The sequence below is a fragment of the Berghia stephanieae genome, chromosome 4, assembly GCF_034508935.2.
Source record: "Berghia stephanieae isolate SIO BIC M18660-M18661 chromosome 4, UCSD_Bste_1.3, whole genome shotgun sequence".
Lineage (NCBI taxonomy): Eukaryota > Metazoa > Mollusca > Gastropoda > Nudibranchia > Aeolidiidae > Berghia > Berghia stephanieae.
Genome location: NC_088363.1, coordinates 1361191 through 1385355, shown reverse-complemented (window position 1 = coordinate 1385355; position 24165 = coordinate 1361191). Strand labels below are relative to the sequence as shown.

The 24165-nt window shown below is 37.6% G+C and overlaps 1 protein-coding gene across 2 annotated transcripts; it reads right to left on the bottom strand.

The window, feature by feature from the left end:
* Nucleotides 1–5784: 5784 nt before the first annotated feature.
* LOC144969884 (exosome complex component RRP45-like) lies at nucleotides 5785–24165 on the bottom strand. Of its 2 annotated transcripts, none has more exons than XM_078908922.1 (14): nucleotides 23997–24165; nucleotides 23103–23177; nucleotides 22645–22739; nucleotides 21927–22046; nucleotides 20253–20355; nucleotides 18466–18563; nucleotides 17280–17319; nucleotides 16104–16186; nucleotides 12474–12606; nucleotides 11814–11902; nucleotides 10047–10241; nucleotides 8239–8278; nucleotides 7202–7358; nucleotides 5785–5856 (listed from the first exon to the last, which is right to left on the bottom strand). In XM_078908922.1, exons 2-14 carry the CDS (start codon nucleotides 23166–23168, stop codon nucleotides 5810–5812), a joined length of 1266 nt encoding a protein of 421 aa, XP_078765048.1. In that variant the 5' UTR covers nucleotides 23169–23177; nucleotides 23997–24165; the 3' UTR covers nucleotides 5785–5809. The 2 variants fall into 2 exon arrangements, with proteins under 2 accessions (XP_078765048.1, XP_078765049.1); XM_078908923.1 differs by having other exon boundaries at nucleotides 5785–5853.

Here is a 24165-nt window from a genome sequence, read left to right as displayed (position 1 = left end):
TGTATAGTTGGGAGATATTTTTTTTCCTTGTAAATCATTTCTGTTATGTACTGTTCTTTTCATTTTTACATATGCTTTGTAAACATTTGAGTGTTCCTCATAGTGGGATCTGTGATTGTGTCTAGATGAGACTTTTAGGTGATCTCAAACTAAGTACTTTGATAGTGTGCTCTTGGAATGGACATCTGTTTCTCGCATTTGAACCAATAGGTAACTTAGTAACACTGGCTCTAAACTATCGGAACAATGGCGGACGCCGTATGAAATATTTCTCCGGCGAGCTTAAAAGCGTATCCAGAGGAAAAAAACCCCATCAATTTGATCATGTTTTGACTTTTACACATTCTGATCACAAGGCATATGAAAAGGGAATGAAAAGTTCTCGCCAGCATGAAGAATAAAAAGTAAAGATTTTCTTTGTTTAGAACCAAGATGGCCGCCGTTGCCGGGCGCGTGACATCAGACTACTGAATCCAATTCCCCTTTGTCTTACCTAATGTGCTTTAATTGTAATTCTAGAACTTATTACTATCAAGTTTTCTTCCTTTTTACTGGCGCTGATATGACCTTATGTAAAACCCTTAAAAACAAAAAATGATTTGTAAACAATTGTGTTCCTCTTGGCGAGGATGAGACATTTAGACAATTAGTGATCTCAAACTAAGTACTTTGATAGTGTGCTCTTGGAATCTACATCTGTTCCCTATTTGAACAGATTCCCCTTTGTCTTGCTTGTTCTTGGGTGCTTTAATTGTAATTCTTGAACTTTTTACTTCCCATTTTCTTCCCTTTGACCGGCGCTGATTGATATAAATGTGTTGTAAAACCCTTAAAAACAGTACTTAGTTTTGTCCTCGCCCTGAATAAGGAAACGGTCAAATGGATAGTTTTGGGAGATATTTTTTTTCCTTATAAATCAATCATGCACCGTATGTTTTGTTTACATTTAGACCTGTAAATTCTCAGTCAATTAACTGAAATCAGTCAATTCGTCAAATTCAAATATTTTTATAAAGGGAAGAAAGAATTGAATAAAGAAAGAATTCATGAATCGTAGTCGATTGACTGTAATTAGGAATGTTCCACAGCGCCACGCATAGCTCATGGGCCGTTTATATTAATGATGGATATATATTGCCAAGGCTTAGCAACGCTTTTTAGAATTGCCGTGTCTGAACGCACCTCAGTGTATTTTCACACAGCCTTCGTGAAATTATTTTTTCACTTTCCAAACCTGTCGTAGCCAATTTTAACTGAGCCGCCGAGCGATAAATTTCACTGTTTTATCTAAGCCAAAATTGACCACATTTACTTGAAGGACAGGAAAAGTATGAAAAAGAAAAATTCGAACACCGGAAGTTCGTTATGTAGACACTTTCAAATCGAAAGTTAAATGATTGCTACAAACAATTCTCGATTACCTCATGTTGTAAACAAACTGGTTGACCGTTTCTAACTTCTAAGTTTCTTCACTGATTGGGTACCTAATTATAAGAAACAATGGTAAGTAGCCTAATTAATTCCCGCGCAAATTAGTTTTCTGCCATTGCTTTGCTCAAGTGAGCTTGCTGTTTACCTTTCATTTTGATTCTTTGGATTTTATCGCTACGACGAATTACGAAGAGTTTCAGTTTCAGTCAATTTTTATAGAGCTCATTTACAGGTCTAATATATGCTTTGTAAACATTTGAGTGTATTCCTCTTGGTGCTTGTGTCAGGATGAGACATTTTTAAAGTACTTTGATAGTGTGTGCTTCGAATTTTACATTCCCCCCCCCCCCCTTTTTTCTTTTTCACCTAAACGTGTTGCAAATGCCATAAAACTAAGGGCACGGCCGTACTGAGGTTGGGTTTCCACTGGTACCAGCTTTGAAAATAGTCTTAAATTTAATTTGTAACTGTCCGGAGTCGACGCTTGTTATCAGCGATTTGTTGCTAGCAACAAGCGCAGGTAATTTACCAGAACGTCTGGGCAATTGTTTTCCTGCTCCCAGCCGATGGTTTTGTCCTCTGGCACTGGCACTATTGGGTCATGAAGATTACACCAGTTTCTTTTATAAGACTGGGTGTTCAATTTTCATTGACATTCTTGTGTATTCGTGAAATCGAGATGGATCTTTTAACTCACAAAAAAAGATGGTGGTTTCACCAGAGCCGTCTTTCTCTATGCGGTGGACAGGATCATGTTTCACAGACTTAACAGAACTTAACAACAAAGAACTGTCCAGAAACATAAATTCATCTTCAGAAGACATCATGCTCTCTTGGTTCTAACTAGACATATAAAATTCTACACGTGTGTAGCTTTTTTTGCCAGCACAACTGCGGCCACGTGTCTGTTGTGCACTGGCGACTTGTGGCAGGAAAATCAGCAACAAGTTACCTGCTGCACGTTAACATATTAATAATATGATTATCCCCTCGCACTGGGTGGGGATCCTACCTCCCATAGTGGGCAGGGAGGTACATACTGTCTTCTATCCCCTTATATCTGTTGTCCAACAGGCTTTCTGTTTTTTGTCTTGGAATGATATTACTTGGTTTTGTCCTGGCTAGGAGGGAAAGTCAAATGCATAGTTATTGTTTAGGGATATTTTTTCCCTTGTTAATCATCTCTCTGTTATGTATTATTTTATTTATTTTGAATATATAATGTAAGCATTTGAGTGTATTCCTCTTTGTTGGATTTTGTGCTTGTGTCTGGATGAGACTTATAGGTGATCTTAAACTAGGTGCATTGGTGGTATGCTCTTGGAATCTACATCTGATCCCTATTTGTTCCCAGCTCCCCTTTGTCTTACTTTCTCTTGGGTGCTTTAATTGTAATTCTAGAACTTTTTACTATCCCATTTTCTTCCTTTTTCCTGGCGCTGATTTAACCTAAATGTGCTGCAAGCACCGTAAAACCCTTAAAAACATATCCCTCCAGCATTTGGGGGATATTCCAGTTGGATGAGCACTGTATTGCCTAGATATGGAATAGTGTGGTACATATGATTTACAAGAAATAGTGCAAAAGTCAAACCAATTAATACCAAGAAAATTCTTTCCTGGTGCTGAAATGACCTGCAGTATTGGTATGACAGAAGGAACCGAATGGAGACGGTTGTTCAGCGACGATGTGTTTACAAATACAAGCTATACCATTCATTAGTCTTGAGCTTTTCAAATTCTTTTTAGCTTTTTTTTAATATAGAGCAATATCCACTAAACATGCTCAAAGCGCTTTACAAAAGGTCTCTGAACAACAGCAACACGTAACACACAGAATGAGACTTGTCGGTTGTTAGGCAATATTGCAATTTTTTTTTCCGACAGGGACAACGCTGTAAATGACCAGATACTCATTTTACACCCGAGTATGGTGAGAGAAAATAAGTAAAGAGCCTTTTCCAATGGCTCAACTATACGCCGAGCGAGGATCAAACCCCAGGACCTTCCAATCCGAAAGCGAGTGTCATACCACTAGACCACATAGCAGCACAAAGTTAGTCTCATTTTCTCAGCATACTCAATAAAATGAACACCTGGTTGGAAATGACAACAGCAACAGCATGGTTTCTGTTGAAAATATATTACATACTGTAGCCTATCTATTATTATCTGAAGTTGGTTACCCGGCAAACTGGGTGGGGTTCCTGACCTCCCATTGTGGGCAGGGAGGTACTGACTGCGTCTTCTATCCCCCTGTATCTGTTTTCCAACTTGCTTTCTGCTTTTGTCTTGGAATGAGATTACTTGGTTTTGTCCTAGTCATGGCCAGATGCCCTGTCTGAGAGGGAAACGGTCAAATTTATAATTAGTTTTGGGAGATATTTTTTTTCCGTTGTAAATCATCTCTCTGTTATGCACCGTATTATGTTTTGTTTACATATATATGATTTGTAAACATTTGAGTGTATCCCTCTTAGTGGAGACCTGTGCTTGTGTCTGGATGATTCTTAGGTGATCTCAAACTAAGTAGGTTTGATAGTGTGCTCTTGGAATCTACATCTGTTTCCTATTTGAACCTATTCCCCTTTGTCTTACCTTTTTTTGTGCTTTAATTGTAATTCTAGAACTTTTTACTTTCCCATTTTCTTCCTTTTTACTGGCGCTGATATGACCTTAATGTGCTGCAAGCGCTGTAAAACAATTTAAAAAAACATTACCTGGCAAACATCCTTCATACCCCCCCCCCCCCCCACCCCTTCACATGGTGTAGTGGTCCTTCAGAACCATTTCATCAATGGGAGTTTATTCATTTCTATAGCATGAAATGGACAATAACAATTCTTGCTACCCTTTGGATATGACTATGACACTTGCCTCTATTGCAAAGTACTTTTCACCAGATCTCATAGACCCACCAACCCAATCTCACTGCTGGGTGGACAGGGAGGTCAGAGAAAAAATCGACTGCACCCGCACTCGATCTCACGAGACCCCCCCTCCCCCTTGGCTTGACACTGCAAAATTGGCAAGGACAAGTTAAGTTGAGCCCATTATTTTTTAATTTGATTTCTCTGGGCTGTTTAGTTTTTAACAATTGACCTGAATTTTTGGTCTTACTTTTAACCATTTTCCTTACAAATAAGTCGTAGCTCTTCAGAGACCATAGAGCAGGAGTCTATCCCAGTTGCTATAACGTGAAACAGACAATAGCAATTGCTTTCTATCATTTGGATAGTACGCTAGTCTATCGAAAAGTACATTCCGCCAAATCTAACAGACTCAGCTACCCAATCATTGCTGGGTTGACAGGTAGGTCCAGAAAAAATTTCGACAGCACCCGGGATTGATCTTGCATGTCACGCGAGTGCTCTACCAACTGAGCTATTGGGACCCCGCAAATAATGCAGATTAGTATTAGGCTCTATATTTTCGTGCCAACTGCCCATTATTATTATGTTGATGTCGATAAACAGGGGTTTTTACTAATATGGATGTCACAATTTTGGGTTTTTTATTACTAATTACTAATAACATATAGCAAAAAAATCGGGACCAGAGGGTTAAGGTCGTTACCCAGAGGTTGCACTGTAGATCGAGATGATAATTTTGAGCCATTAACAATCAAAATCGGTTTGGTAATAAAGACTGTAGTTGAGAAAATGAATCTGGCAGCAGATGACGATTCACATCATAAAGGAGGACCCATCATTATGCCCAAGCAGATTTTATAAATAATCATTTGAGTCAACGGGTAATAGAATGACCCTTTATTTTGCAAGTTACTCGTATATCAATCTGTAAAGAATAGTTTTATAATTTTTAGATTTGCCAGTAAATCTGTGCATGTTGGCAACAATCTATCATGACCTGTACGGAACAAGTTTGACCTCCAACACTATTTTCTTTAAAAGAATAGATTTTTTTTTTTTATTATTCGGGGGGATTTTGACATATGTAAAGAGACATTAAGAAAGCTTTTCCAACATCCTTATTTATCTTATACAAAAACCATATAATACCATCGCATTTAATTCAATTAAAAAAAAAAAATTAAAAAAAAAAAATATATATAATATATAATATATATATATATATATATATATATTTATTTCAATTTTTTGTCACTGACTTTAACTTATTTACACAAATTTATAATACTCAATATAAAAATAAATTTACGCATTTTATTACTTTCACATTTTACATATATCACTCTGGTTATCTGCTAACTTATTATATCTGTTCAACACGTCTGTACTAAAAAATTTCCTTTGGATGAATAAAATATTATTATAATTTACATGATTGCAACAGCAGACGTGGTAAAAAACAAAAGGCAAGAGGAGAGCCAGAAGATTTTCTACAAACATTTTATTCAAGAAAGAATCACAACTTGCTGCTCCTCCTCACTGTCATCATCTACTGGGGAAGAGAACAGATTTATACAGTCGTCAAATTAGTGACTTCAACTAATGGTTACAAAAGTAAAGAAATATTTACATATTTATGTCTGATAATTTATTAAACCGCCATAGGAATAAAATCTCAGTTTGTTTACAAATAAAAATCTGAAAAAGTTGTATAAAACGGTGGTAGGCAAAGTAGAAAGAAAAATACAAAAAAAAAAAAAAAAAAAGAACACCAAAATTCTGCCTATTTCAAAGTTTGTTACTTTCATATCGTTCACAAATGTTACAGACTGTCTCAAAACGGTATTAAGTCTTGGTGAACCTAATGCGAAAACTCAATTTCAAGCTTATTTCATAGAACTTGAGTCAAAAACAAAATTCACTGCTTTCACTTTCATGGGAGACAGAGGGTTGAGTCAGAAGAAGTGCTTCCATGAGGACAGAGGGTTTTTTTTTCTCTTTCTTCAACTTCAAATAATTTTCTTATTATGATTATTCTAATGCAAAACTTAGTTTTCTTCACTTAAAGACCTGAAAAAGTGTGTATGAAACTGTGTCAGACAAAGCATTAAAATAAAAAAAAAAAAAACAACTTGAGCTTTTATAATGTTGCAATATTATTTTCATATTTTGTTGTTGTTAAATTGTATCACGTTTCCTTCACACTTGTCTCACTGTAATATGTTTTGTTTTATATCACTGTAAAGCGCTTAGAGCCTGTGACAACGGGGTAAAGCGCTATATAAATGCCATTTATTATTATTATTATTATTTATATAGCGCAATATCTGTTATACATACTCAAAGCGCTATACAAGGAATCCCTAGCCAACATCAAAACTTAACATGTTATTACATTTTTTTTTCTGACAGAGACAACGCTGGTAATGGCTAGGTCCACCTCTTACACCTCAGTACAGTGAGAGAATGTGAGTAAAGAGCCTTTTCCAAAGACTCAACTACGTGCTGCTCACAACGAGACTTGAACCCAGAGCCTTCTGATCCGAATGCGAGTGTCATACTAGTTTCCCCAAATATATTTAGTATTGTTGTCTTTTCCTGTGCGAATGTTACAAAAAGGACCCTTAGGCATAGCACCAGATGCCGAATGTTACAAAAAGGACCTTTCGGTATAGCACCAGATGCCGAATGTTACAAAAAGGACCTTTCGGTATAGCACCAGATGCCGAATATTACAAAAAGGACCCTTAGGCATAGCACCAGATGCCAAATGTTACAAAAAGGACCCTTAGGCATAGCATCAGATGCCGAATGTTACACAAAGGACCCTTAGGCATAGCACCAGATGCCGAATGTTACACAAAGGACCCTTAGGCATAGCGTCAGATGATTCTTACCATCACTTCCTGCAGGCCTTTTGGTTGCTTTCTTCCCCCTGGCAGTCTTTTCCTCAGGTTTCCTGTCCTCATCGTCTTCCATCTCCTCCACTCCTTGTGTCTTCATATTTAGCCATTGACTGGCTCCTCCCTCTCCAATCATGCCCACTCCTTTAGACTGAATGAAACAGGATCATGCATTAAATTGGCAGAAAGCACTTGTTTGGGTTTGTTTTTGTTCTTTTGATAATGGTGGTGATAATGGTTATTATGACAAAAGGATGATAGTTTGAGGGGTTCATGATAGCTCAGTAGGTAGAGCACTTGCTTCACACACAAATGGACTGAGATTGATCTCAGGTGCAGTCAAGATTTTTTTTTCGGACACCCCTGTCAACCCTGTTAGGTCTGGCAGAAAGAACTTAATGATGGATTCATCTTATCCAAAAGGTGGCAAATAATTGCTATTGTCCATTTCACACTATAGAAACTGGGATAAACTCTGGCTTAAGGGACCTAATAGCTCTGAGGGATGATATTTTGAGTGAACGTAAAAAATGAGCCTTATTTTTTGGAGTATTTGTAAAAAAAAACCACCAGGCTGAAAATAGGGAAAACCATTATTCCATTTATGGGGTTTTAACGTTGCATGCACCAAACAATTTTATTGAGTTAAAAAGCAACAGCCATGCTATTAAAAAGATTGGGATAAACGGAATCAAACATTAGAAACCATAACAATTGGATTCAGTAGTCTGATGTCACACCGCCCAGCAACGGCGGCCATCTTGGTTCTAAACAAAGAAAATCATTACTTTTTATTCTTCATGCTGGCTAGAACTTTTCATATGCCCTGGGATCAGAATGTGTAAAAGTCAAAACATGATCAAATGTATGTGTTTTTTTCCTCTGGATACACTTTTATGCTCGCCGGAGAAATATTTCATACGGGCATCCGCCATTGTTCCAATAGTTTAGAGCCAGTGTTACTAAGTTACCATGCGTCATTAGGAAGGAAGTGACGTTGCGACTGTTGAAGAGTATTTCAGGAGACTTACCAAGATTTTAACTCTTTCCTGTGGTGACATCTTTTCAACACTGAAAGAATAAAAATAATTATTTTGAAATTAACAACAAAAAGGATGTTTATCAAATTTGAGATCAAGTAAATTAAAAAAAATAATTAATTAATTAAGTGGTAATTAAAAAACTATTTTAATAATTTTTAAAAATTTGCAAGCTACATACTTGATAATTTAAAAAAAAACCAAAAAACAAATTATTCCCTTTATTCATCCTAGCAATCTAAAAAAAACAAACAAACAAAAAATAGCGACATGAATCAAGCATTATTTCTTACACAAAAATCAGTAAATATAAACATCTATATTACACTCTTCCCCTAATCTACCATGCTCAATGCACCTCAGGAACCAAATTTCCATTTCATGCACTACCAGTTGCCTGTAAGGCATTCTTTTTGCACCAACACTCCTAAAATATCCGTCACTGCCAATAGCCAGGTACCCATTCACTCCTGTGTCAAGTGGGGTAATGCCTGTAAAGTGCCTTAACCAAGGACACAACACCAGGACCAACATTTTCCACAATCACTCTCATCCATCCAGTCACTGATCACGCTAAACATCGCTCAACTTTTATGACACACATCATTATATTATGAGCTGAACTATGATACAGCTGTAAATCAAGGCGTCGAGGAGTTTGTTTTTATTTTTTTAAAGGGTTTTACGGCGCTCGCAACACATTTAGGTCATATCAGCGCCAGTGAAAAGGAAGAAAATTGGATAGTAAAAACATTCTAGATGTACAATTAAAAGGACTTGAGGAAATAGTAAGACAAAGTGGAATTGGTTCAAACAGAGAACAGATGTAGATTCCAAAAGCACATTATCAGTGTACTTAGTTTGAGATTACCTAAAAGTCTCACCCAGACACCAGCACAAGATGCCACTAAGAGGAACACACTCAAATGTTTACAAATCGTATGTTAAAGATGAAAAAATAACAGTATATAACAGAGATGATTTACAAGGAAAAAATATCATCTCCCAAAACTATAACTATACATTCGACTGTTTCCTCCCAGTGAAGGACTCCCGACAGGACCAGGACAAAAACAAAAAAATCTCATTCCAAGACAAAGACAGAAAGCATGTTGGAAAACAGATCTAGGGGGACAGAAGACATAGTAAGTGCCTCCCTGCCCACTATAGGAGGTCAGGAACCCCACCCAGTCAGCTGAAATATGACACAGCTGTAAATCAAGGAAGGTATCAAGGAGCAGATAACCCTGTTATCATCCAATCCCATATCATTACACTTCCCTGAACATTGAATGGATTAAATCACAAGGAAATACCGCTCACAGCTCATGATGATGATGATAATAATAATAATAATAATAATAATAATAATAATAATAATAATAATAATAATAATAATAATAATAATAATAATAATAATAATAATAATAAAGATAATAATTATACTACTACTACTACTACTACTAATAATAATAATAGTAATAATAGTAATAATAATAATATCAATAATAATAATAATAGTAATAATAATAATAATGCTTGCCTATTGATAAACATCTGAACAAGTGTGTATGAAAGGTGCTGATCAAACACCAGGGGGATAAGTAAGTAAGTAAGTAAGTATAAAGAGATTTAGTGAGAGACAATCACCCAAATGGTGGTCAGTCAAAAAATAATTACAAAGCGTCCAGCGACATAAACTTCTACACGGATTTAGGCGTTAAAACTGCTTTCCACTATTTTTGTAACCGAGCATTTAAAAGAAAAAAACAAAAACAAAAACAAGACAAAATACTCACGTGTGTTCTTTATTATTCTCAGTCTCATCAGCTGCCACCTCTGCTCCATCCTCTATCCCACTCCCCTGCTCATCCTCCACAGAACTAGCTACCTCTTCCTCTGATGACACGTCTATCTCCGTCTTCTCCTTCTGATTGGCTGACACTTTCTCTTTGGATATCAGCTCAGCAAAGCCGTGCTTTTCTCCCCTTTGTCTGACGACAGGAGTTAAATAAAATACATAAATAAATAACATAAAATAAAATTCCCTTCATCCATCCCATAGGGGAAATTTTGTCCCTAGGGTCTATTCCAAGGGAAGACCGGAATAACCCAGGCATCAGCCACAGTGCAGCGGCGTAAATTGAGCTAGGGCAAGGCGACTTGCAGTTGTCCTTCACCACTGACCATTGCATAGCTTATGTCACAATTATCACAGGCTGTGTCAAGCACTGCTGTTTATTTCTTAACCCTTCTACCGCATTGGGGTCAACCAGAAATAACGACCGGTTCCCAGTACTTGCCTAGCAAGTTTGAATGATGTAGCTAACATATAGCGTCACTCGGGTTTGATCGCGTCATTTCTTACGTCAAAAACTAGCTTCATACTCAACCCAAACAGCTTAAATAAACGGTTTGCTGATTGGATGAAACTAATAATATCAACCAATCAAATTTCGGCTTTTATTTCATAAAGAACACAATGGAATTTTTATCTGAATCAAGGTCGGGTTTGTGTTACGTTTCTTCAACTGACGCGTGTGTGGCTCGGAAAAGGTGTGTTGTATTAAAACCACCACCATGGTATTGGGGTCTGAATGGTGTGTTACGTTTATACAACGGTTGAGGATCGGGGGTTAATAAAATTGGAGCACTTAGTCAAACTGCTGGAACCCAGCAAGTGGCTGACTACAACAGCCGTAAAAGTGTCTACTTGGATGTGGATTCCCGTTTTAGAAGGTTTAAGACACAAAGTATTGTATTTTCGTGATGTAATATAACACCATTTCTAGATGACCATTTACATTATAATAATATAAACTTAATGAAAGCGTTACCAAATTTTCTCAAATACTTCTTTTTCCTCGTAGTACGGGCAGTCAATGACATCAGACTGGTGGCAAGCGCTGCGTCATCTTGTATGCGCTCAGTATGGTAAGGAATTTTTCATGACTTGGTGCTTGTCACTATTTCATACGGCTATTCTTTCCATTCCTTTCTGAATCGGGAAAAAAAAGCTCTGTTGCTAATAATAATATGTTGTGTTTGATCTATTGATCGTGTGGTCTTGTGGTCTGACACTCGCTTTCAGATAGGAAGGCCCTGGATTCGAGCATCGCTCGACGCAGTTGAGTCCCTGGAAAATGCTCATTACCCATATTCTTACACCGTACTCAGGTGTAAAATGAGTACCAGGCCATTGACAGTTTGTCTCTGTCAGAAAAAAATTGTCATAAATTGCCTAGCAGGCGTCATATGTCTTAATCCACATGTGATTATTTGATATAGCACCAATATGTTATATGTTGCTGTTGGTCAGGGACCCTTTGTAAAGTGCTTTGAGCAAGTTTAGTGGATATTGCTCAATATAAATGATCATTTTTTTAATGTCAAGGAGTTGGTGGTACGAGTGATATGCCTGCAAGTTGAGAGTTGTGGATTGTTGTTCGTTAAAATCTTTATTTTCACACGATGGTCTTTGTAGACAGCAGACAGCCTGGATTATTCTCAGCAACCGGTCAATGTCGGCAACTGGCCAATGTCGGCAAACTTAGCAATTTACTTACCTGGCATCCTTGTCATTTTGTAAAGCTTCTTGGATGAATTCTGTTAATCGAGTCACTTTCAACACAGCAATATTAGAACATCTCAGCACCTGAAAATGAATGAAATAACAACCAGCGTAGAAAAAAAAAAAAAAAAAAAATTAAAAAGCTGCCCAGCTTGCTACTTATATTTATAAATAACAATGTGAAATTGAATGTAAGCTTCAATTTAATAAAGGAAAACGGATAATGTGGACGTTTCGAGTTTCCCCTTTATCAACAAAACAGGATAAATGGAACACTACAGACGAATGAGATAATGTGGTAGTGGCGTTGTTAAGATCTTAAAAACGCCACTACCACATTATCTCATTCATCCTGTTTTGTTGATAGAGGGGAAACCTAAAACATCCATTTTATCTGTTATCGTATATTAAATTGAACCTCTCAACATATAAATTAACACATCATAGAAACTGGCATAAATTCCAGCTTCCAGGGGAGGTAAAAAGAAATCTCATTTGCACCCAGGAGTGATTTTGGTCCTATTATATGTGAAGCAAGTGCTCTACTTCTTAAACTATTGGTAATTGTAATCAACAAATTCAAACAAAGTGAGTTGAAAAATCAAAATAACTTAAGTCAAAAAAACCAACAAAAAGAGTAACAATAAGATCAAACCTGTTCCTTCATCATCAGCATCTGCCCCGTGACCTGCAGAGTACAAATCTCTCTGTATTTGTTCATTCCTATCACCATCTTCCCGTCCATCACCTTCTCCTCTTTCTCTGAGGGATCGATCAGCATGTACTGCCTGTCGTGAGAAACAAAAGAAAAGAGAAACTGAAAGGTGTGTCACCTATTTGTCTTTATGACAAATTTTCAAGATCTTCAGGCTGAATACGATCTCAAATGAAGATCTGAGAGCTAGAATGGCGGTAAAGTCTCTGGAGAAGATGGCAATGTTTAACTCTCTCCTTACCGGCCATTTTCCGGATTGTCCCCAAAACTGTACACCCAACCTAAACTAAAATAGATTTATTTCATTCAAACACGAAAGCTGTTAGTTCTTGCTATAAATATTTCTTTCTGCTGAACGAGCTCTTCAACACAGTGTTAATATACTTTAACTATAGCAAACGTTTTTGTTCAAATATTGTGATGTACAAAAGAAATCAGAATGAGAAAAACGTTGGCTGCATCTTAACGAATGTGACGATTTTCCTATAGGTGGTAAGGTGGGGGTTAATTGGACAGGTCTCTTGTAGACCTGATGAAATCTTGACAAGGAAGAATCTGTGATGGAAAGAGGAAGCAAGGTCGCCCAAAGGAGATCTGGAGATGTACTTAAAGTAGAGACGTCTGTGCCTTGAGGTGGCCCCCAAAATAGCAGCTGACAGGAACAGGTGGAGATCCCTGCATCGCTTCATGTGCCAGCAAGCCCAAAAGGGATGAAGTGAGTGAGAGTGTGTGTGTATCACTTTCATATTTTCAAAAGAAAAAGAAAGGGAGTTACATAACAAGCCATCATATCCTGATGGTTCGATTTATGAAGTGTTTTTGTTTGTTTGTTTGTTTGTTGCTTTAGGTCTCTTCCAACACAATTGAGGTTATATGAGAGACCGCTGAAACAAAAAAACAAGCAATCTAACAAAAATAGTACAAATGTCAATCAAAAGCATAACCTAAGATATCATAAGCTAAATTATAAATAACCAAGAACAAACAGGCAGAAGATTTACAGAAAAAAAAAATCCCCTGTCAAAAATACAGTCACAAACCAAAGAAGCAGGATAGGCTAGTAAAGAGAAGAAGAAACGACATCACTATCGGATCGTACACCCATGCGAACATCATAGGTATATGATTCAAGGGTGATGCTCCCATCCAACCACCCGCTATGAAGTGTTTGATTGTGGTATGTGGTCATCCAGTGCTTTTAGAGTTTAGACCAGGTAAAGTCACTCCTCGTAACTGTAGTGATTGTATGAATGTGAATTCATATTCTAATTCTACAGAAATAATTATACAAATTATATCAGCAGAAATTACCAATATTCAAAATACAAAAACAATCAACAGACCAATTAACAGAGAAGACACATTAGTAGTATAGTAATAGTGCTAGTTCAAGACTGACTGTCCCGGCTCCTATTGCGGGAACAGTGGGAGCTGCTAGTTCAAGACTGACTGTCCCTGCTCCTATTGCGGGAACAGTGGGAGCTGCTAGTTCAAGACTGACTGTCCAGGCTCCTATTGCGGGAACAGTGGGAGCTGCTAGTTCAAGACTGACTGTCCCGGCTCCTATTGCGGGAACAGTGGGAGCTGCTAGTTCAAGACTGACTGTCCCGGCTCCTATTGCGGGAACAGTGGGAGCTGCTAGTTCAAGACTGACTGTCCCGGCTCCTATTGCGGGAACAGTGGGAGCTGCTAGTTCAAGACTGACTGTCCCTGCTCCTATTGCGGGAACAGTGGGAGCTGCTCGTTCAAGACTGACTGTCCCGGCTCCTATTGCGGGAACAGTGGGAGCTGCTAGTTCAAGACTGACTGTCCCGGCTCCTATTGCGGGAACAGTGGGAGCTGCTCGTTCAAGACTGACTGTCCCGGCTCCTATTGCGGGAACAGTGGGAGCTGCGAGTTCAAGACTGACTGTCCCTGCTCCTATTGCGGGAACAGTGGGAGCTGCTCGTTCAAGACTGACTGTCCCGGCTCCTATTGCGAAAACAGTGGGAGCTGCTAGTTCAAGACTGACTGTCCCGGCTCCTATTGCGGGAACAGTGGGAGCTGCTCGTTCAAGACTGACTGTCCCGGCTCCTATGCGGGAACAGTGGGAGCTGCTGTTCAAGACTGACTGTCCCGGCTCCTATTGCGGGAACAGTGGGAGCTGCTAGTTCAAGACTGACTGTCCCGGCTCCTATTGTGGGAACAGTGGGAGCTGCTAGTTCAAGACTGACTGTCCCGGCTCCTATTGCGGGAACAGTGGGAGCTGCTAGTTCAAGACTGATTGTCCCGGCTCCTATTGCGGGAACAGTGGGAGCTGCTAGTTCAAGACTGATTGTCCCTGCTCCTATTGCGGGAACAGTGGGAGCTGCTAGTTCAAGACTGATTGTCCCTGCTCCTATTGCGGGAACAGTGGGAGCAGGGACAGTCCGTCCTGAACTAGCACCATTACTATACTATTCACATTTATTTTGTTAGTTTATTTCATGGTGAATTTGGGAATTTTGCGGTGACTGGCTCTATAGGCCTTTTGTAAAAATATGACTTGAAAACTTAAAGACTAAATAAAAATTTTAAAAAAATTTATATAGCACATCTCCACAGATTGATAACAAGAAATGAAGTGAGTAGAAAAGTACCTAAAGATAGCAGAGAATAAAAACGTGACCGGTAATGGGGAGTTGAACCCATGACCTGCCTGTTACAGCACCACTGCCTAGTCACAAGAGGGATGCTCGACAATTACAATCGACCTATCCGCCACTCACACCTGGTTTCAAACTCCCAGCATTGCAAAAGTTTTTTTATTCCCTATTGTCTTCTTTCACTTGACTATTCTACTCATTTCAATTCTTGTCATTAGCAATATAAGGGCCTGCCCTTTCACTTTTCTGAATTAATATTCACTTCATGACTTCATTGTGCCCTATGTGCTTTGCAATGCTTTATGTTGTCTATACATATCAATTATTCTTTTTTTTTAAAACAGTCAAAATTAACACTAAAATGAACTCTAGAAATTCGCTTATGGCACATATTCCAAAAAAATCTCGGAGACAAAAAATCACCAGCCCACTATTTGTCCTTATATTCCCATAAATAGCGTTCACTTCCATCACACAAAGACCATCTGATTGAAAATGTATGTATAGATAAAAAAAGACAATTATTCAACATGGATAAATAGAATACATTTTTTTAAAAAGGTTCACACTGTTTTATCTAAATCAAAGCCAAATTCTTCCATAATGCATCCTTGTTAAATTCGACATGAGGTCATAACACAAACATTATAAAAAATTATTAGAGTCAAAAATAGAAAAGGTCTCTCATCAAGCTATGTTAAGCCTGGTCAGTGGTTGGATGGGTGACAGTGATTGTGAAAAATTCTGGTCCTTGGGGTAAGGCACTTTACACACATTTTTTTCTGCTTTGACTGGCCCTGTTTCATACGCACCGGTTTAGATTTCACCAACTTTTGAAATGACTAAAGTAAGAAAATTAGTTGTCATGACAAACCAGAGGACAGAAATAAAACTGGACAAAACAAAAAAATATATATTTATTGAATTTGATTGATCCACGTCTTACCCTTGAGTGAAAAATGCAAAAGAAACGAGTAGAGGCATGTGGTGGAGACTCAGTGGAACGGGGTTCCTGTCCTCCATTGAGTGCTGAAAAACAAGGGAATAATAATGGATAAAAACCGTGGTCTATTTTACTCAAAGTGATAGAAAACTATTATAAGCTATAGACAGTAAAAATTAATTGACAAAAATGAATGTAACAGCATAAAAAAGAAAAAAGACAAACATTTGAAAATAACTCAATCAGTGCTGAGGATGATAAAAAGCAAAAATGGACGAACATTTTTTGGTGTTAACAAGGAATTTTAAAGATAGAATGACTAAAAATTGTGCGGCTATGTGGTCTAGTGGTATGACACTCGCTTTCGGATCGGAAGGTCCTGGGTTCGAGCCTCGCGCTCGGCGCATAGTTGAGTCCTTGGAAAAGGCTCTTTACTCACATTCACTCACCGTACTCGGGTGTAAAATGAGTACCTGGCCGTTAACAGCGTTGTCTTTGTCCGAAAAATTGTAATATTGCCTAACAGTAACAGGCGTCATGTCCCGTCCTACATGTTAAATGTTGCTGTTGACCAGGGACACCTTGTAAAAGCGCTTTGAGCACATTTTAGTGGATATTGCGCTATATAAAAGCTCAATTTAATTTTAAAATTTAATTAAAAATGTGATATTCTAATATTTCTCACTTTTACAAATTGTATTCATTTTCCATGATAAAACATCAAAAGGTATCTAATTTAACTCAACTTTCATGTTTTTAAATTATAAATTCAATTTTTATCACCCAATCCACCTTAATATATCACCGTTTGAGGTGATGGACTACATAAAAAGTCTGTCTGTTTGGTCTTGTGGTATGTCACTTGTCATCAGACCTGTAGGTTGAGGGTTCGAATCCTGCTCTAAGTAGTAAAAGTTGATTCCTTGAAACAGACTATTTACTCAGATTCTCTCACTGTACTCATATGTAAAATGAGTACCTGGCGGTTAACAGCATTGTCTCTGTTGAAAAAAAAAATATTGTAATACAGCTTCAGAAGCATCAGGTCTCATTTTACATGTTAAGTGTTGCTGCTGGCCAGGGACCCCTTGTAAAGAGCTTTGAGCACGTTTAGTGGATGTTGCGCTATACAAATGCTGAAGTTTTTTGTTTTTAAAACACGTTTTTATTTGTACTCACTATAATTATCTCCTCTCCTTTAACGGTTACGTCTGGTCTCCTGTAACAGATAATGATGAACAACATTTAAAATTATCATACATATACAGCAATAGGGACTGAGATTAGCGGAAGAGTAGCGTCCCTTGATTGGAAGTCACGAGCGGAAAAGTTATTAGAGAGAGAACGTCATGTTGGTTGTGCGGCATGAGACACTGCACCGAAAGCGCGGATGAGAGAGACGCATGCGCAAAACCTTTTGACGTTCTCTCTGTAAGGTGACGTCCAATCAAGGGACGCTACTCTTCTGCTAATCTCATTCCCTATGGACCACTACATAATAGACCCGTCTGTATTTAAAGTAAAATAACAATAGAGTTTATTTCTAATGCGAGGGTCCTGATAGCTCAATTGGTAGAGCACTCACTTCACAAACCAAGAGAACGAGCTCGATCACGGATGCAGTCGGGATTTTATTCTGACCCCCCCCCCCCCCCCAGTCAACCCAGCAGTGAATGGGTAGCTGGGTCTGTTAGATCTGGTGTAAAGAACTTTGCGATAGACTAGCGTCCTATCCAAAGGATAGCAAGCAATTGCTATTGTCCGTTTCACGCTACAGAAACTGGGATAAACTCCGGCTCATGGGCCTGAAGGCTCTGAAGGACTACTTATTTCTACTACGTCTATTCTCCCTTACAAAAATCAGCTCCAAGCCCAAGTACATCTGTCTGGTGAACTTGTGAACAAACTATGACCTGTAAAACTCATCTTCATAAATAGTGTAAAACTCACAATGATCATAAGAAAACATTTTTTAAAAAAATGAAACATACACACACATACTCACATCTTAACACACACACACACACACACACTTATAAAATATATATAATAAAAATATATATATATATATATATATATATATATATATATATATATATAAATATATATATATATATAATATATAAATACACATACTCACACTCACAAAAATATAATACAACACATTAAAACTAGCACAGACTTTGCACAGCTAGAAGATAAAGATCATTCATGTTGCACAGAATTTGTATATAATTTTTTACATGTGAGTGTAGTTTATTAAATAAACAAAAATAAACAGACAGAGAGAGACAAGGGGAGGGAAGAATATGTATATATATATATATATTTTTACATATGATTTCCTCCCCTTTTTAGTTCTTACCTAAAGTGAGCCAAGGCAGACATGGCCGCAATACTAGCACAGTCCAGAATGTTTCCCTCGTGATTCAGGACATGAATGTCTACTCTTAAATGCCACACCTAAAATATCAAAGGAACCAATTAGGGACCAGGCACTGGTGTAAGATAAACATCTGAATAAAAAAAATAAATAAAAAAATAAATTGAGCTTTATATAGCGCAATATCCACTAAATGTGCTCAAAGCGCTTTACAAGGGGTCCCTGTCCAACAGCAATATTTAAGATTAAGGACAAGACATGACGCCAATTAGGCGATATTACAATTTTTCGGACAAAGACAACGCTGTTAACGGCCATGTACTATTTTACACCTGAGTACGGTGAGAGAATGTGAGTTAAGAGCCTTTTCCAATGACCCAACTATGCGCCGAGCGCGAGGCTCGAACCCAGGACCTTCCGATCTAAAAGCGAGTGTCATACCACTAGACCACATAGCCGCACAAATAAGGTGTGTATGAAACAGTGCCCGACAAAACAGAGAGTAAAATACAAGAAATTGAGCTTTTACATGGAGCAATATCCACATAAGCGCTTTAACTCTCTCCTTACCACCCATAGGAAAATCGTCACATTCGTTACGATGCAACCGACAATTTTCTCATTCTCATTTCTCTTGGACATCACAAAATTTTAAGAAATGCTTGATTTACAGCTATAAATAGTAAACACTGTGTTGTGGAGCTCACTTGTTACTTTTTGGTTGAGTAAGACTCAAGGGTGGGTGTGAATTTTCGGGGGAAATTCTAAAAATAGCTGGTAAGGAGAGAGTTAAAAGAGGTCCCTGACCAACAGCAATATTTAACAGTTAGGACGGGACATGACGCCTGTTAGGCGATATTACATTATTTTTTTTCGGATGGAGACAACGCTGTTAACAACCAGGTACTCATTTTACACCTGAGCACGGTGAGAGAATGTGAGTGAAGAGCCTTCTCCAAGAACTCAACTATGAGCCGAACGAGGCTCAAACCCAGAACCCTTCCGATCCGAAATTGAGTGTCATACTACCAGACCACATAGCCGCACAAGAAAAAGTCATTCCAAATAATCAGCCTGCCTCAACTGGGAATCAAACCTCAGACCTCCTGATTACCAATCTGGCTGGTCTGAGGTTCGATTCCCAGACGAGGTGGGCTGATTAATTGAGATGATTTTTTTCCCCTTGTATTTTTCTTTCTAGGAGCGTTACTATAATATACAAAGATAGATGATGTGGATGTTTCGGGTTTATCCTATGTCAACAAAACATGATATATGAGGAGACACTACAGATGAATGAGAGGTGAGATGATGAAGTTGTTGAGGTAAAAAAACACAACAATAATTTTTAATGAATGAGATTTTATATAGCGCAATATCTACTAAAAGTGCTCAAAGTGCTTTAAAAGGGGTCCCTGGCCAACAGCGACAAGTAACATGTAGGACGAGACATGACGCCTGTTAGGCGATATAACAATTTTTTTCTGACAGAGACAACACTGTTAAGGGCCAGGTACTCATTTTACATTCTCTCATTGTACTTCGGTGTAAAATGATTACCTGACCATAAACAACTTTGTCTCTGTCAGAAAATTTGTAAATTATCGCCTAACAGCCATCGTGCCTCATCCTACATATTAAATGTTGCTATTGGTTGAGGACTCCTTGTAAAGTGCTTTGAGCACGTTCAGTGGATATTAGGCTATATAAAAGCTAAATTTTTTGTGGGTTTGTTTTTTTTAGAGCAAATGAATCAAGTCTTTTGTCACCTTCTCTCCTGACATGATACATAAAGATTCCAAATCTACGCAACGAGATTCCTTCAGACAACGCTCCATAAGCCTTGACAGTTCCACACTCTCATCTGTCTGTCTGTAATGAAGAGAAGAAAAAGAAATTGCATCCAAGTTTATATTTTACGGTGGTACTGATAGCTCAGTTGTTTGAACACTCGCTTCACACCCATAGCGACCAAGATCAATCCCGGGTTAGTCAAGATTTTTTTTTTCTGACTCCTCGGTCCACCCAGCAGTAAATGGGTAGCTGGATCTATTAGAATCGGTGGAAAGTACTTTGCGAAAGACTAGCATCCTATCCAAAGGGTAGCAAGAAATTGTTATTGTCCGTATCATGCTGTAGAAACCGGTTCCATGGGCCTAATGGCTCTGAAGGACTTCTTTAATATTTGACATAACCATACGCATGTCAGGATGACAGTAATGAAAACATAATTCATTGAGATTTACTTGTAAGTAGACCTTCAGATCCATTAGGTCCATGGAGTCAGAATCTATCCCGGTTACTATAGCGTGAAATGAATAATAGCAATTGCTTGCTACACTTTGGATAGGATGCTGATCTATCGCAAAGTACGTTCTACCAAATAATTTCAGACCCAGCTGCTACTCAATCACTGCTGGGTAGAAAAGGGGGAGGGGGTGTCAGATACAAAAACCAGGATCAATCACAGTTCCTTTGTGTGCCAAGCGAGTGCTCTACTAACTGTGCTAGAGAAACTCCCCCCCCCCCCCCCACCCCCCAAAAAAAACGATTTAACTTGAAACACTGACAGTTTGTACTGAACGAAACTGGCTTGAGAATTTTTTTTAAAGTGAGGGAAAGTGAAAATAGGAGTTTTGAAACAATATGGGGTAGCTTACTTGTCATAAATACTGGCCATTTGAAATAAATAAATATGTAAATGTATATAGATCTTTTCCATGGATTGACCATGCTCAATTCGCTTCACCTTCACAATGTTTCATCTTTTCCCTTTGGAATCATATTTCACTTTCATACAGTATCAGTCACCTGTTATATGTCCTGTTTGTCCCAACACTCTTATAATATCCGTTATTGTCAATGGTTAGGTACTCGTTCACACTTGAGTTGAGCGGGATAATGTGTGTGGAGTGCCTTATCTTATCCAAGTGCACAACATTGGGACCACAATTTTACACAATCACAGTAACTTGTAACCCATTTGGCCATGAACCGTAAACATTGTTTGACTTTTGTGACAAGACAATTCACAGTACCTCTGAGCTACCGAGTTACACAGTAAACTATTCAGATCTAAATCAAGTTGCCAGATACATATGAAGAGCACAGGGGAAAATTGGCAGAGTCACAATTTAAATTTAAAAAAAAAAAAATTTTCAAATACAAAATTTGAAGATATGAACACTTTTTTTATATTAATAAATGCTTTACAATATAAATAAATTCTATTATCTAAAAATGCTAATTAATGTAAAATTCTCTGAAAGATAAATTAGATATACATATTTGTGTACCCCCACCTCATCCGAAATCTGAAAGTGACTCTGCTATTTTCCCCCCTGTGTTCTTCATATTCATTTATTACAAAATAATCAACAATATTTAGTACAAGCTTACAGGTGCTAAAAATATTTTAGTCAGTTTTTATGAATACCACCTACCTGCCTGCCTCGAAGGCTGGACTTGCCATAGAACTCAACTCCACATTCACAAACAACACTCCCTCACTGGCCTTTGATGCTTTCGGCTGACCAACTTCACATGACACTTGTGTTAAAACTCTGGCAAATTTCAATTAAAAAAAAAAAAAACAATTAAAAAAAAAAGAAATTCCTTTTATTCATCCAATTGGGGAAATTTGTCTTGAGAATCCATTTCAAGGGAAGCCTGGACTAACCCAGGCATCATCCGTAGTACAGCACCACAAATTGAATCAGGGTGAGGTGACATGCTCAAGGCCACACAACGCAGGGGGTAATCAAACTCGGACATTTTCTGGAATGAAGCAAAGACCGTACCACTGATCTACACTGCCCCCCCCCCCCAAAAAATAATAAGATTTTTATTTTAATCATCTTTGATTATTCTTAGTAAACGACAATGAAAGCTTGACATTCAATGGAGTTTTAATTATTTTTAAAATTTTAATTTTCATTTCTTGTGTCGGCTTGACATCAGATTAGGGTTCTGTTTTTTTTTACATAAAATTGTGTATCCATAATCAAGATTCGTCAACATACAAGTGTCTAATTAAGCCATGAGTCGACAACCTCCACATTAATCTAAGTTGTATTTGTATTCAATATCCCAACATGCCTAAAATTTGTTAAATACTTAAATAAAAATTTTCAAAATACATTTCAGAACCATGTAAATCACCTGGTGTCACCAAGCTGGACCTGGCAGCAGCCAAATGTCACTCCAAATGTGATACGGACATTACGGTAATCGTACGTCTTCCTGCCATCCAAACGCTGAAAACAGATAATATTATAAACTGCATCAGGGCACTGATATTATAATCATATTTGATATTCAAATAAATCAGGCCATAAATAAATAAATAAATTTTAAAAACGGACGAAATAAATGTTATTTTCTACCAACCTAGATATAGTAAGTAATGTTGACAAATGTTTCAAATTGAATGTTTGAACTTTGAAAGTTTTAAAATATTTTGAGTAAAAAGGGAAAATAATATATCAGTGAAAGCAAATTATAAGACGATATTTGACCAAGAATCTGAGGGAAAAAGTTTAACAATGTATAAGTTTTAGTTATTCTCCGACTATAAAATTAAAACAGTAAGTCAAGGTATAAAACAGTCCAGTTCTTACACGGTGCTGACTGATGTTTTTGAGGATGAAATCTTTCTCACAAGTGGAGAGAGGCGTTTCACGCATTCTGTGAACCTGAAATATATAAATACAAAACTTATTCAAAATCCATCACTGTTAAAACACTTTATTTTTTCATTTTGACTCGAAAAAACTTTTACTTCAAGTGTTGATTCATTAAAATTACTCCAAACTTGTCCCAAAAAATTCAATATTTCATTGCTATCAACAACAATACAACCACCATTACCCACTCACCACCATCACCCACTCCTACCTGCTTCAAATTTTAACAATTCGTAGTTTCATAGAGACGGGGTTTTTCCTGGTCTCTATAGCATGAAATGAATTGCTTGCTGCCAATGTGTACTTATTTGCAGGTCTGATATCCCAAATTGTTATGGTCACCATTGTTGTAGTAGTAATAGTAATAGAAATACGTTCAACTCAAACCAATGCCAACACAAAACATTCTCCACTACTACAATGTTAAAACGAGCCCATAATTGCGTCCGCAGTTATCACGTTGCTTGCTACCCTTTCGATTGGATGTTAGTCTATCACAAAGTACTTTCCATCACATCTAACAATCACAGTAACAGACCCAGCTATCCAATTACTGCTGGTGTGGACAAGAACTTCACTTCACCACGGATTGATCTCGGTCCCTTTAATTAATGTGAAACGAGTGCTCTAACAACTGAGCTCATATTATAAATATATTTGGTCAATACAACACAAACATGCCTTTAGCGCTAAAACAGTTCTTTCCGTGCACAGTGACTGATTCAAAATACAATACAAATTTACAAATAATATTTCCGATATTTTTAGAGATGTCGGTAGTGTAGTAGTGTTGTCCAATTTATATAAGTATACGTGTAAAGTCTTTACCTGAGTTGGTAGGATTAGGGTCCCACTTGTTGTTTTCAAAAACAACTAAGAACGATACAACCTTATAATATTCTCGACGTTTTCAACAATAAATGTAAAAGTAAAAGCATGGGGTAAGTTAATAAATTGAAATTGAAAGTTGAGTGTTGAGAGTAAGCAATAACTGGAC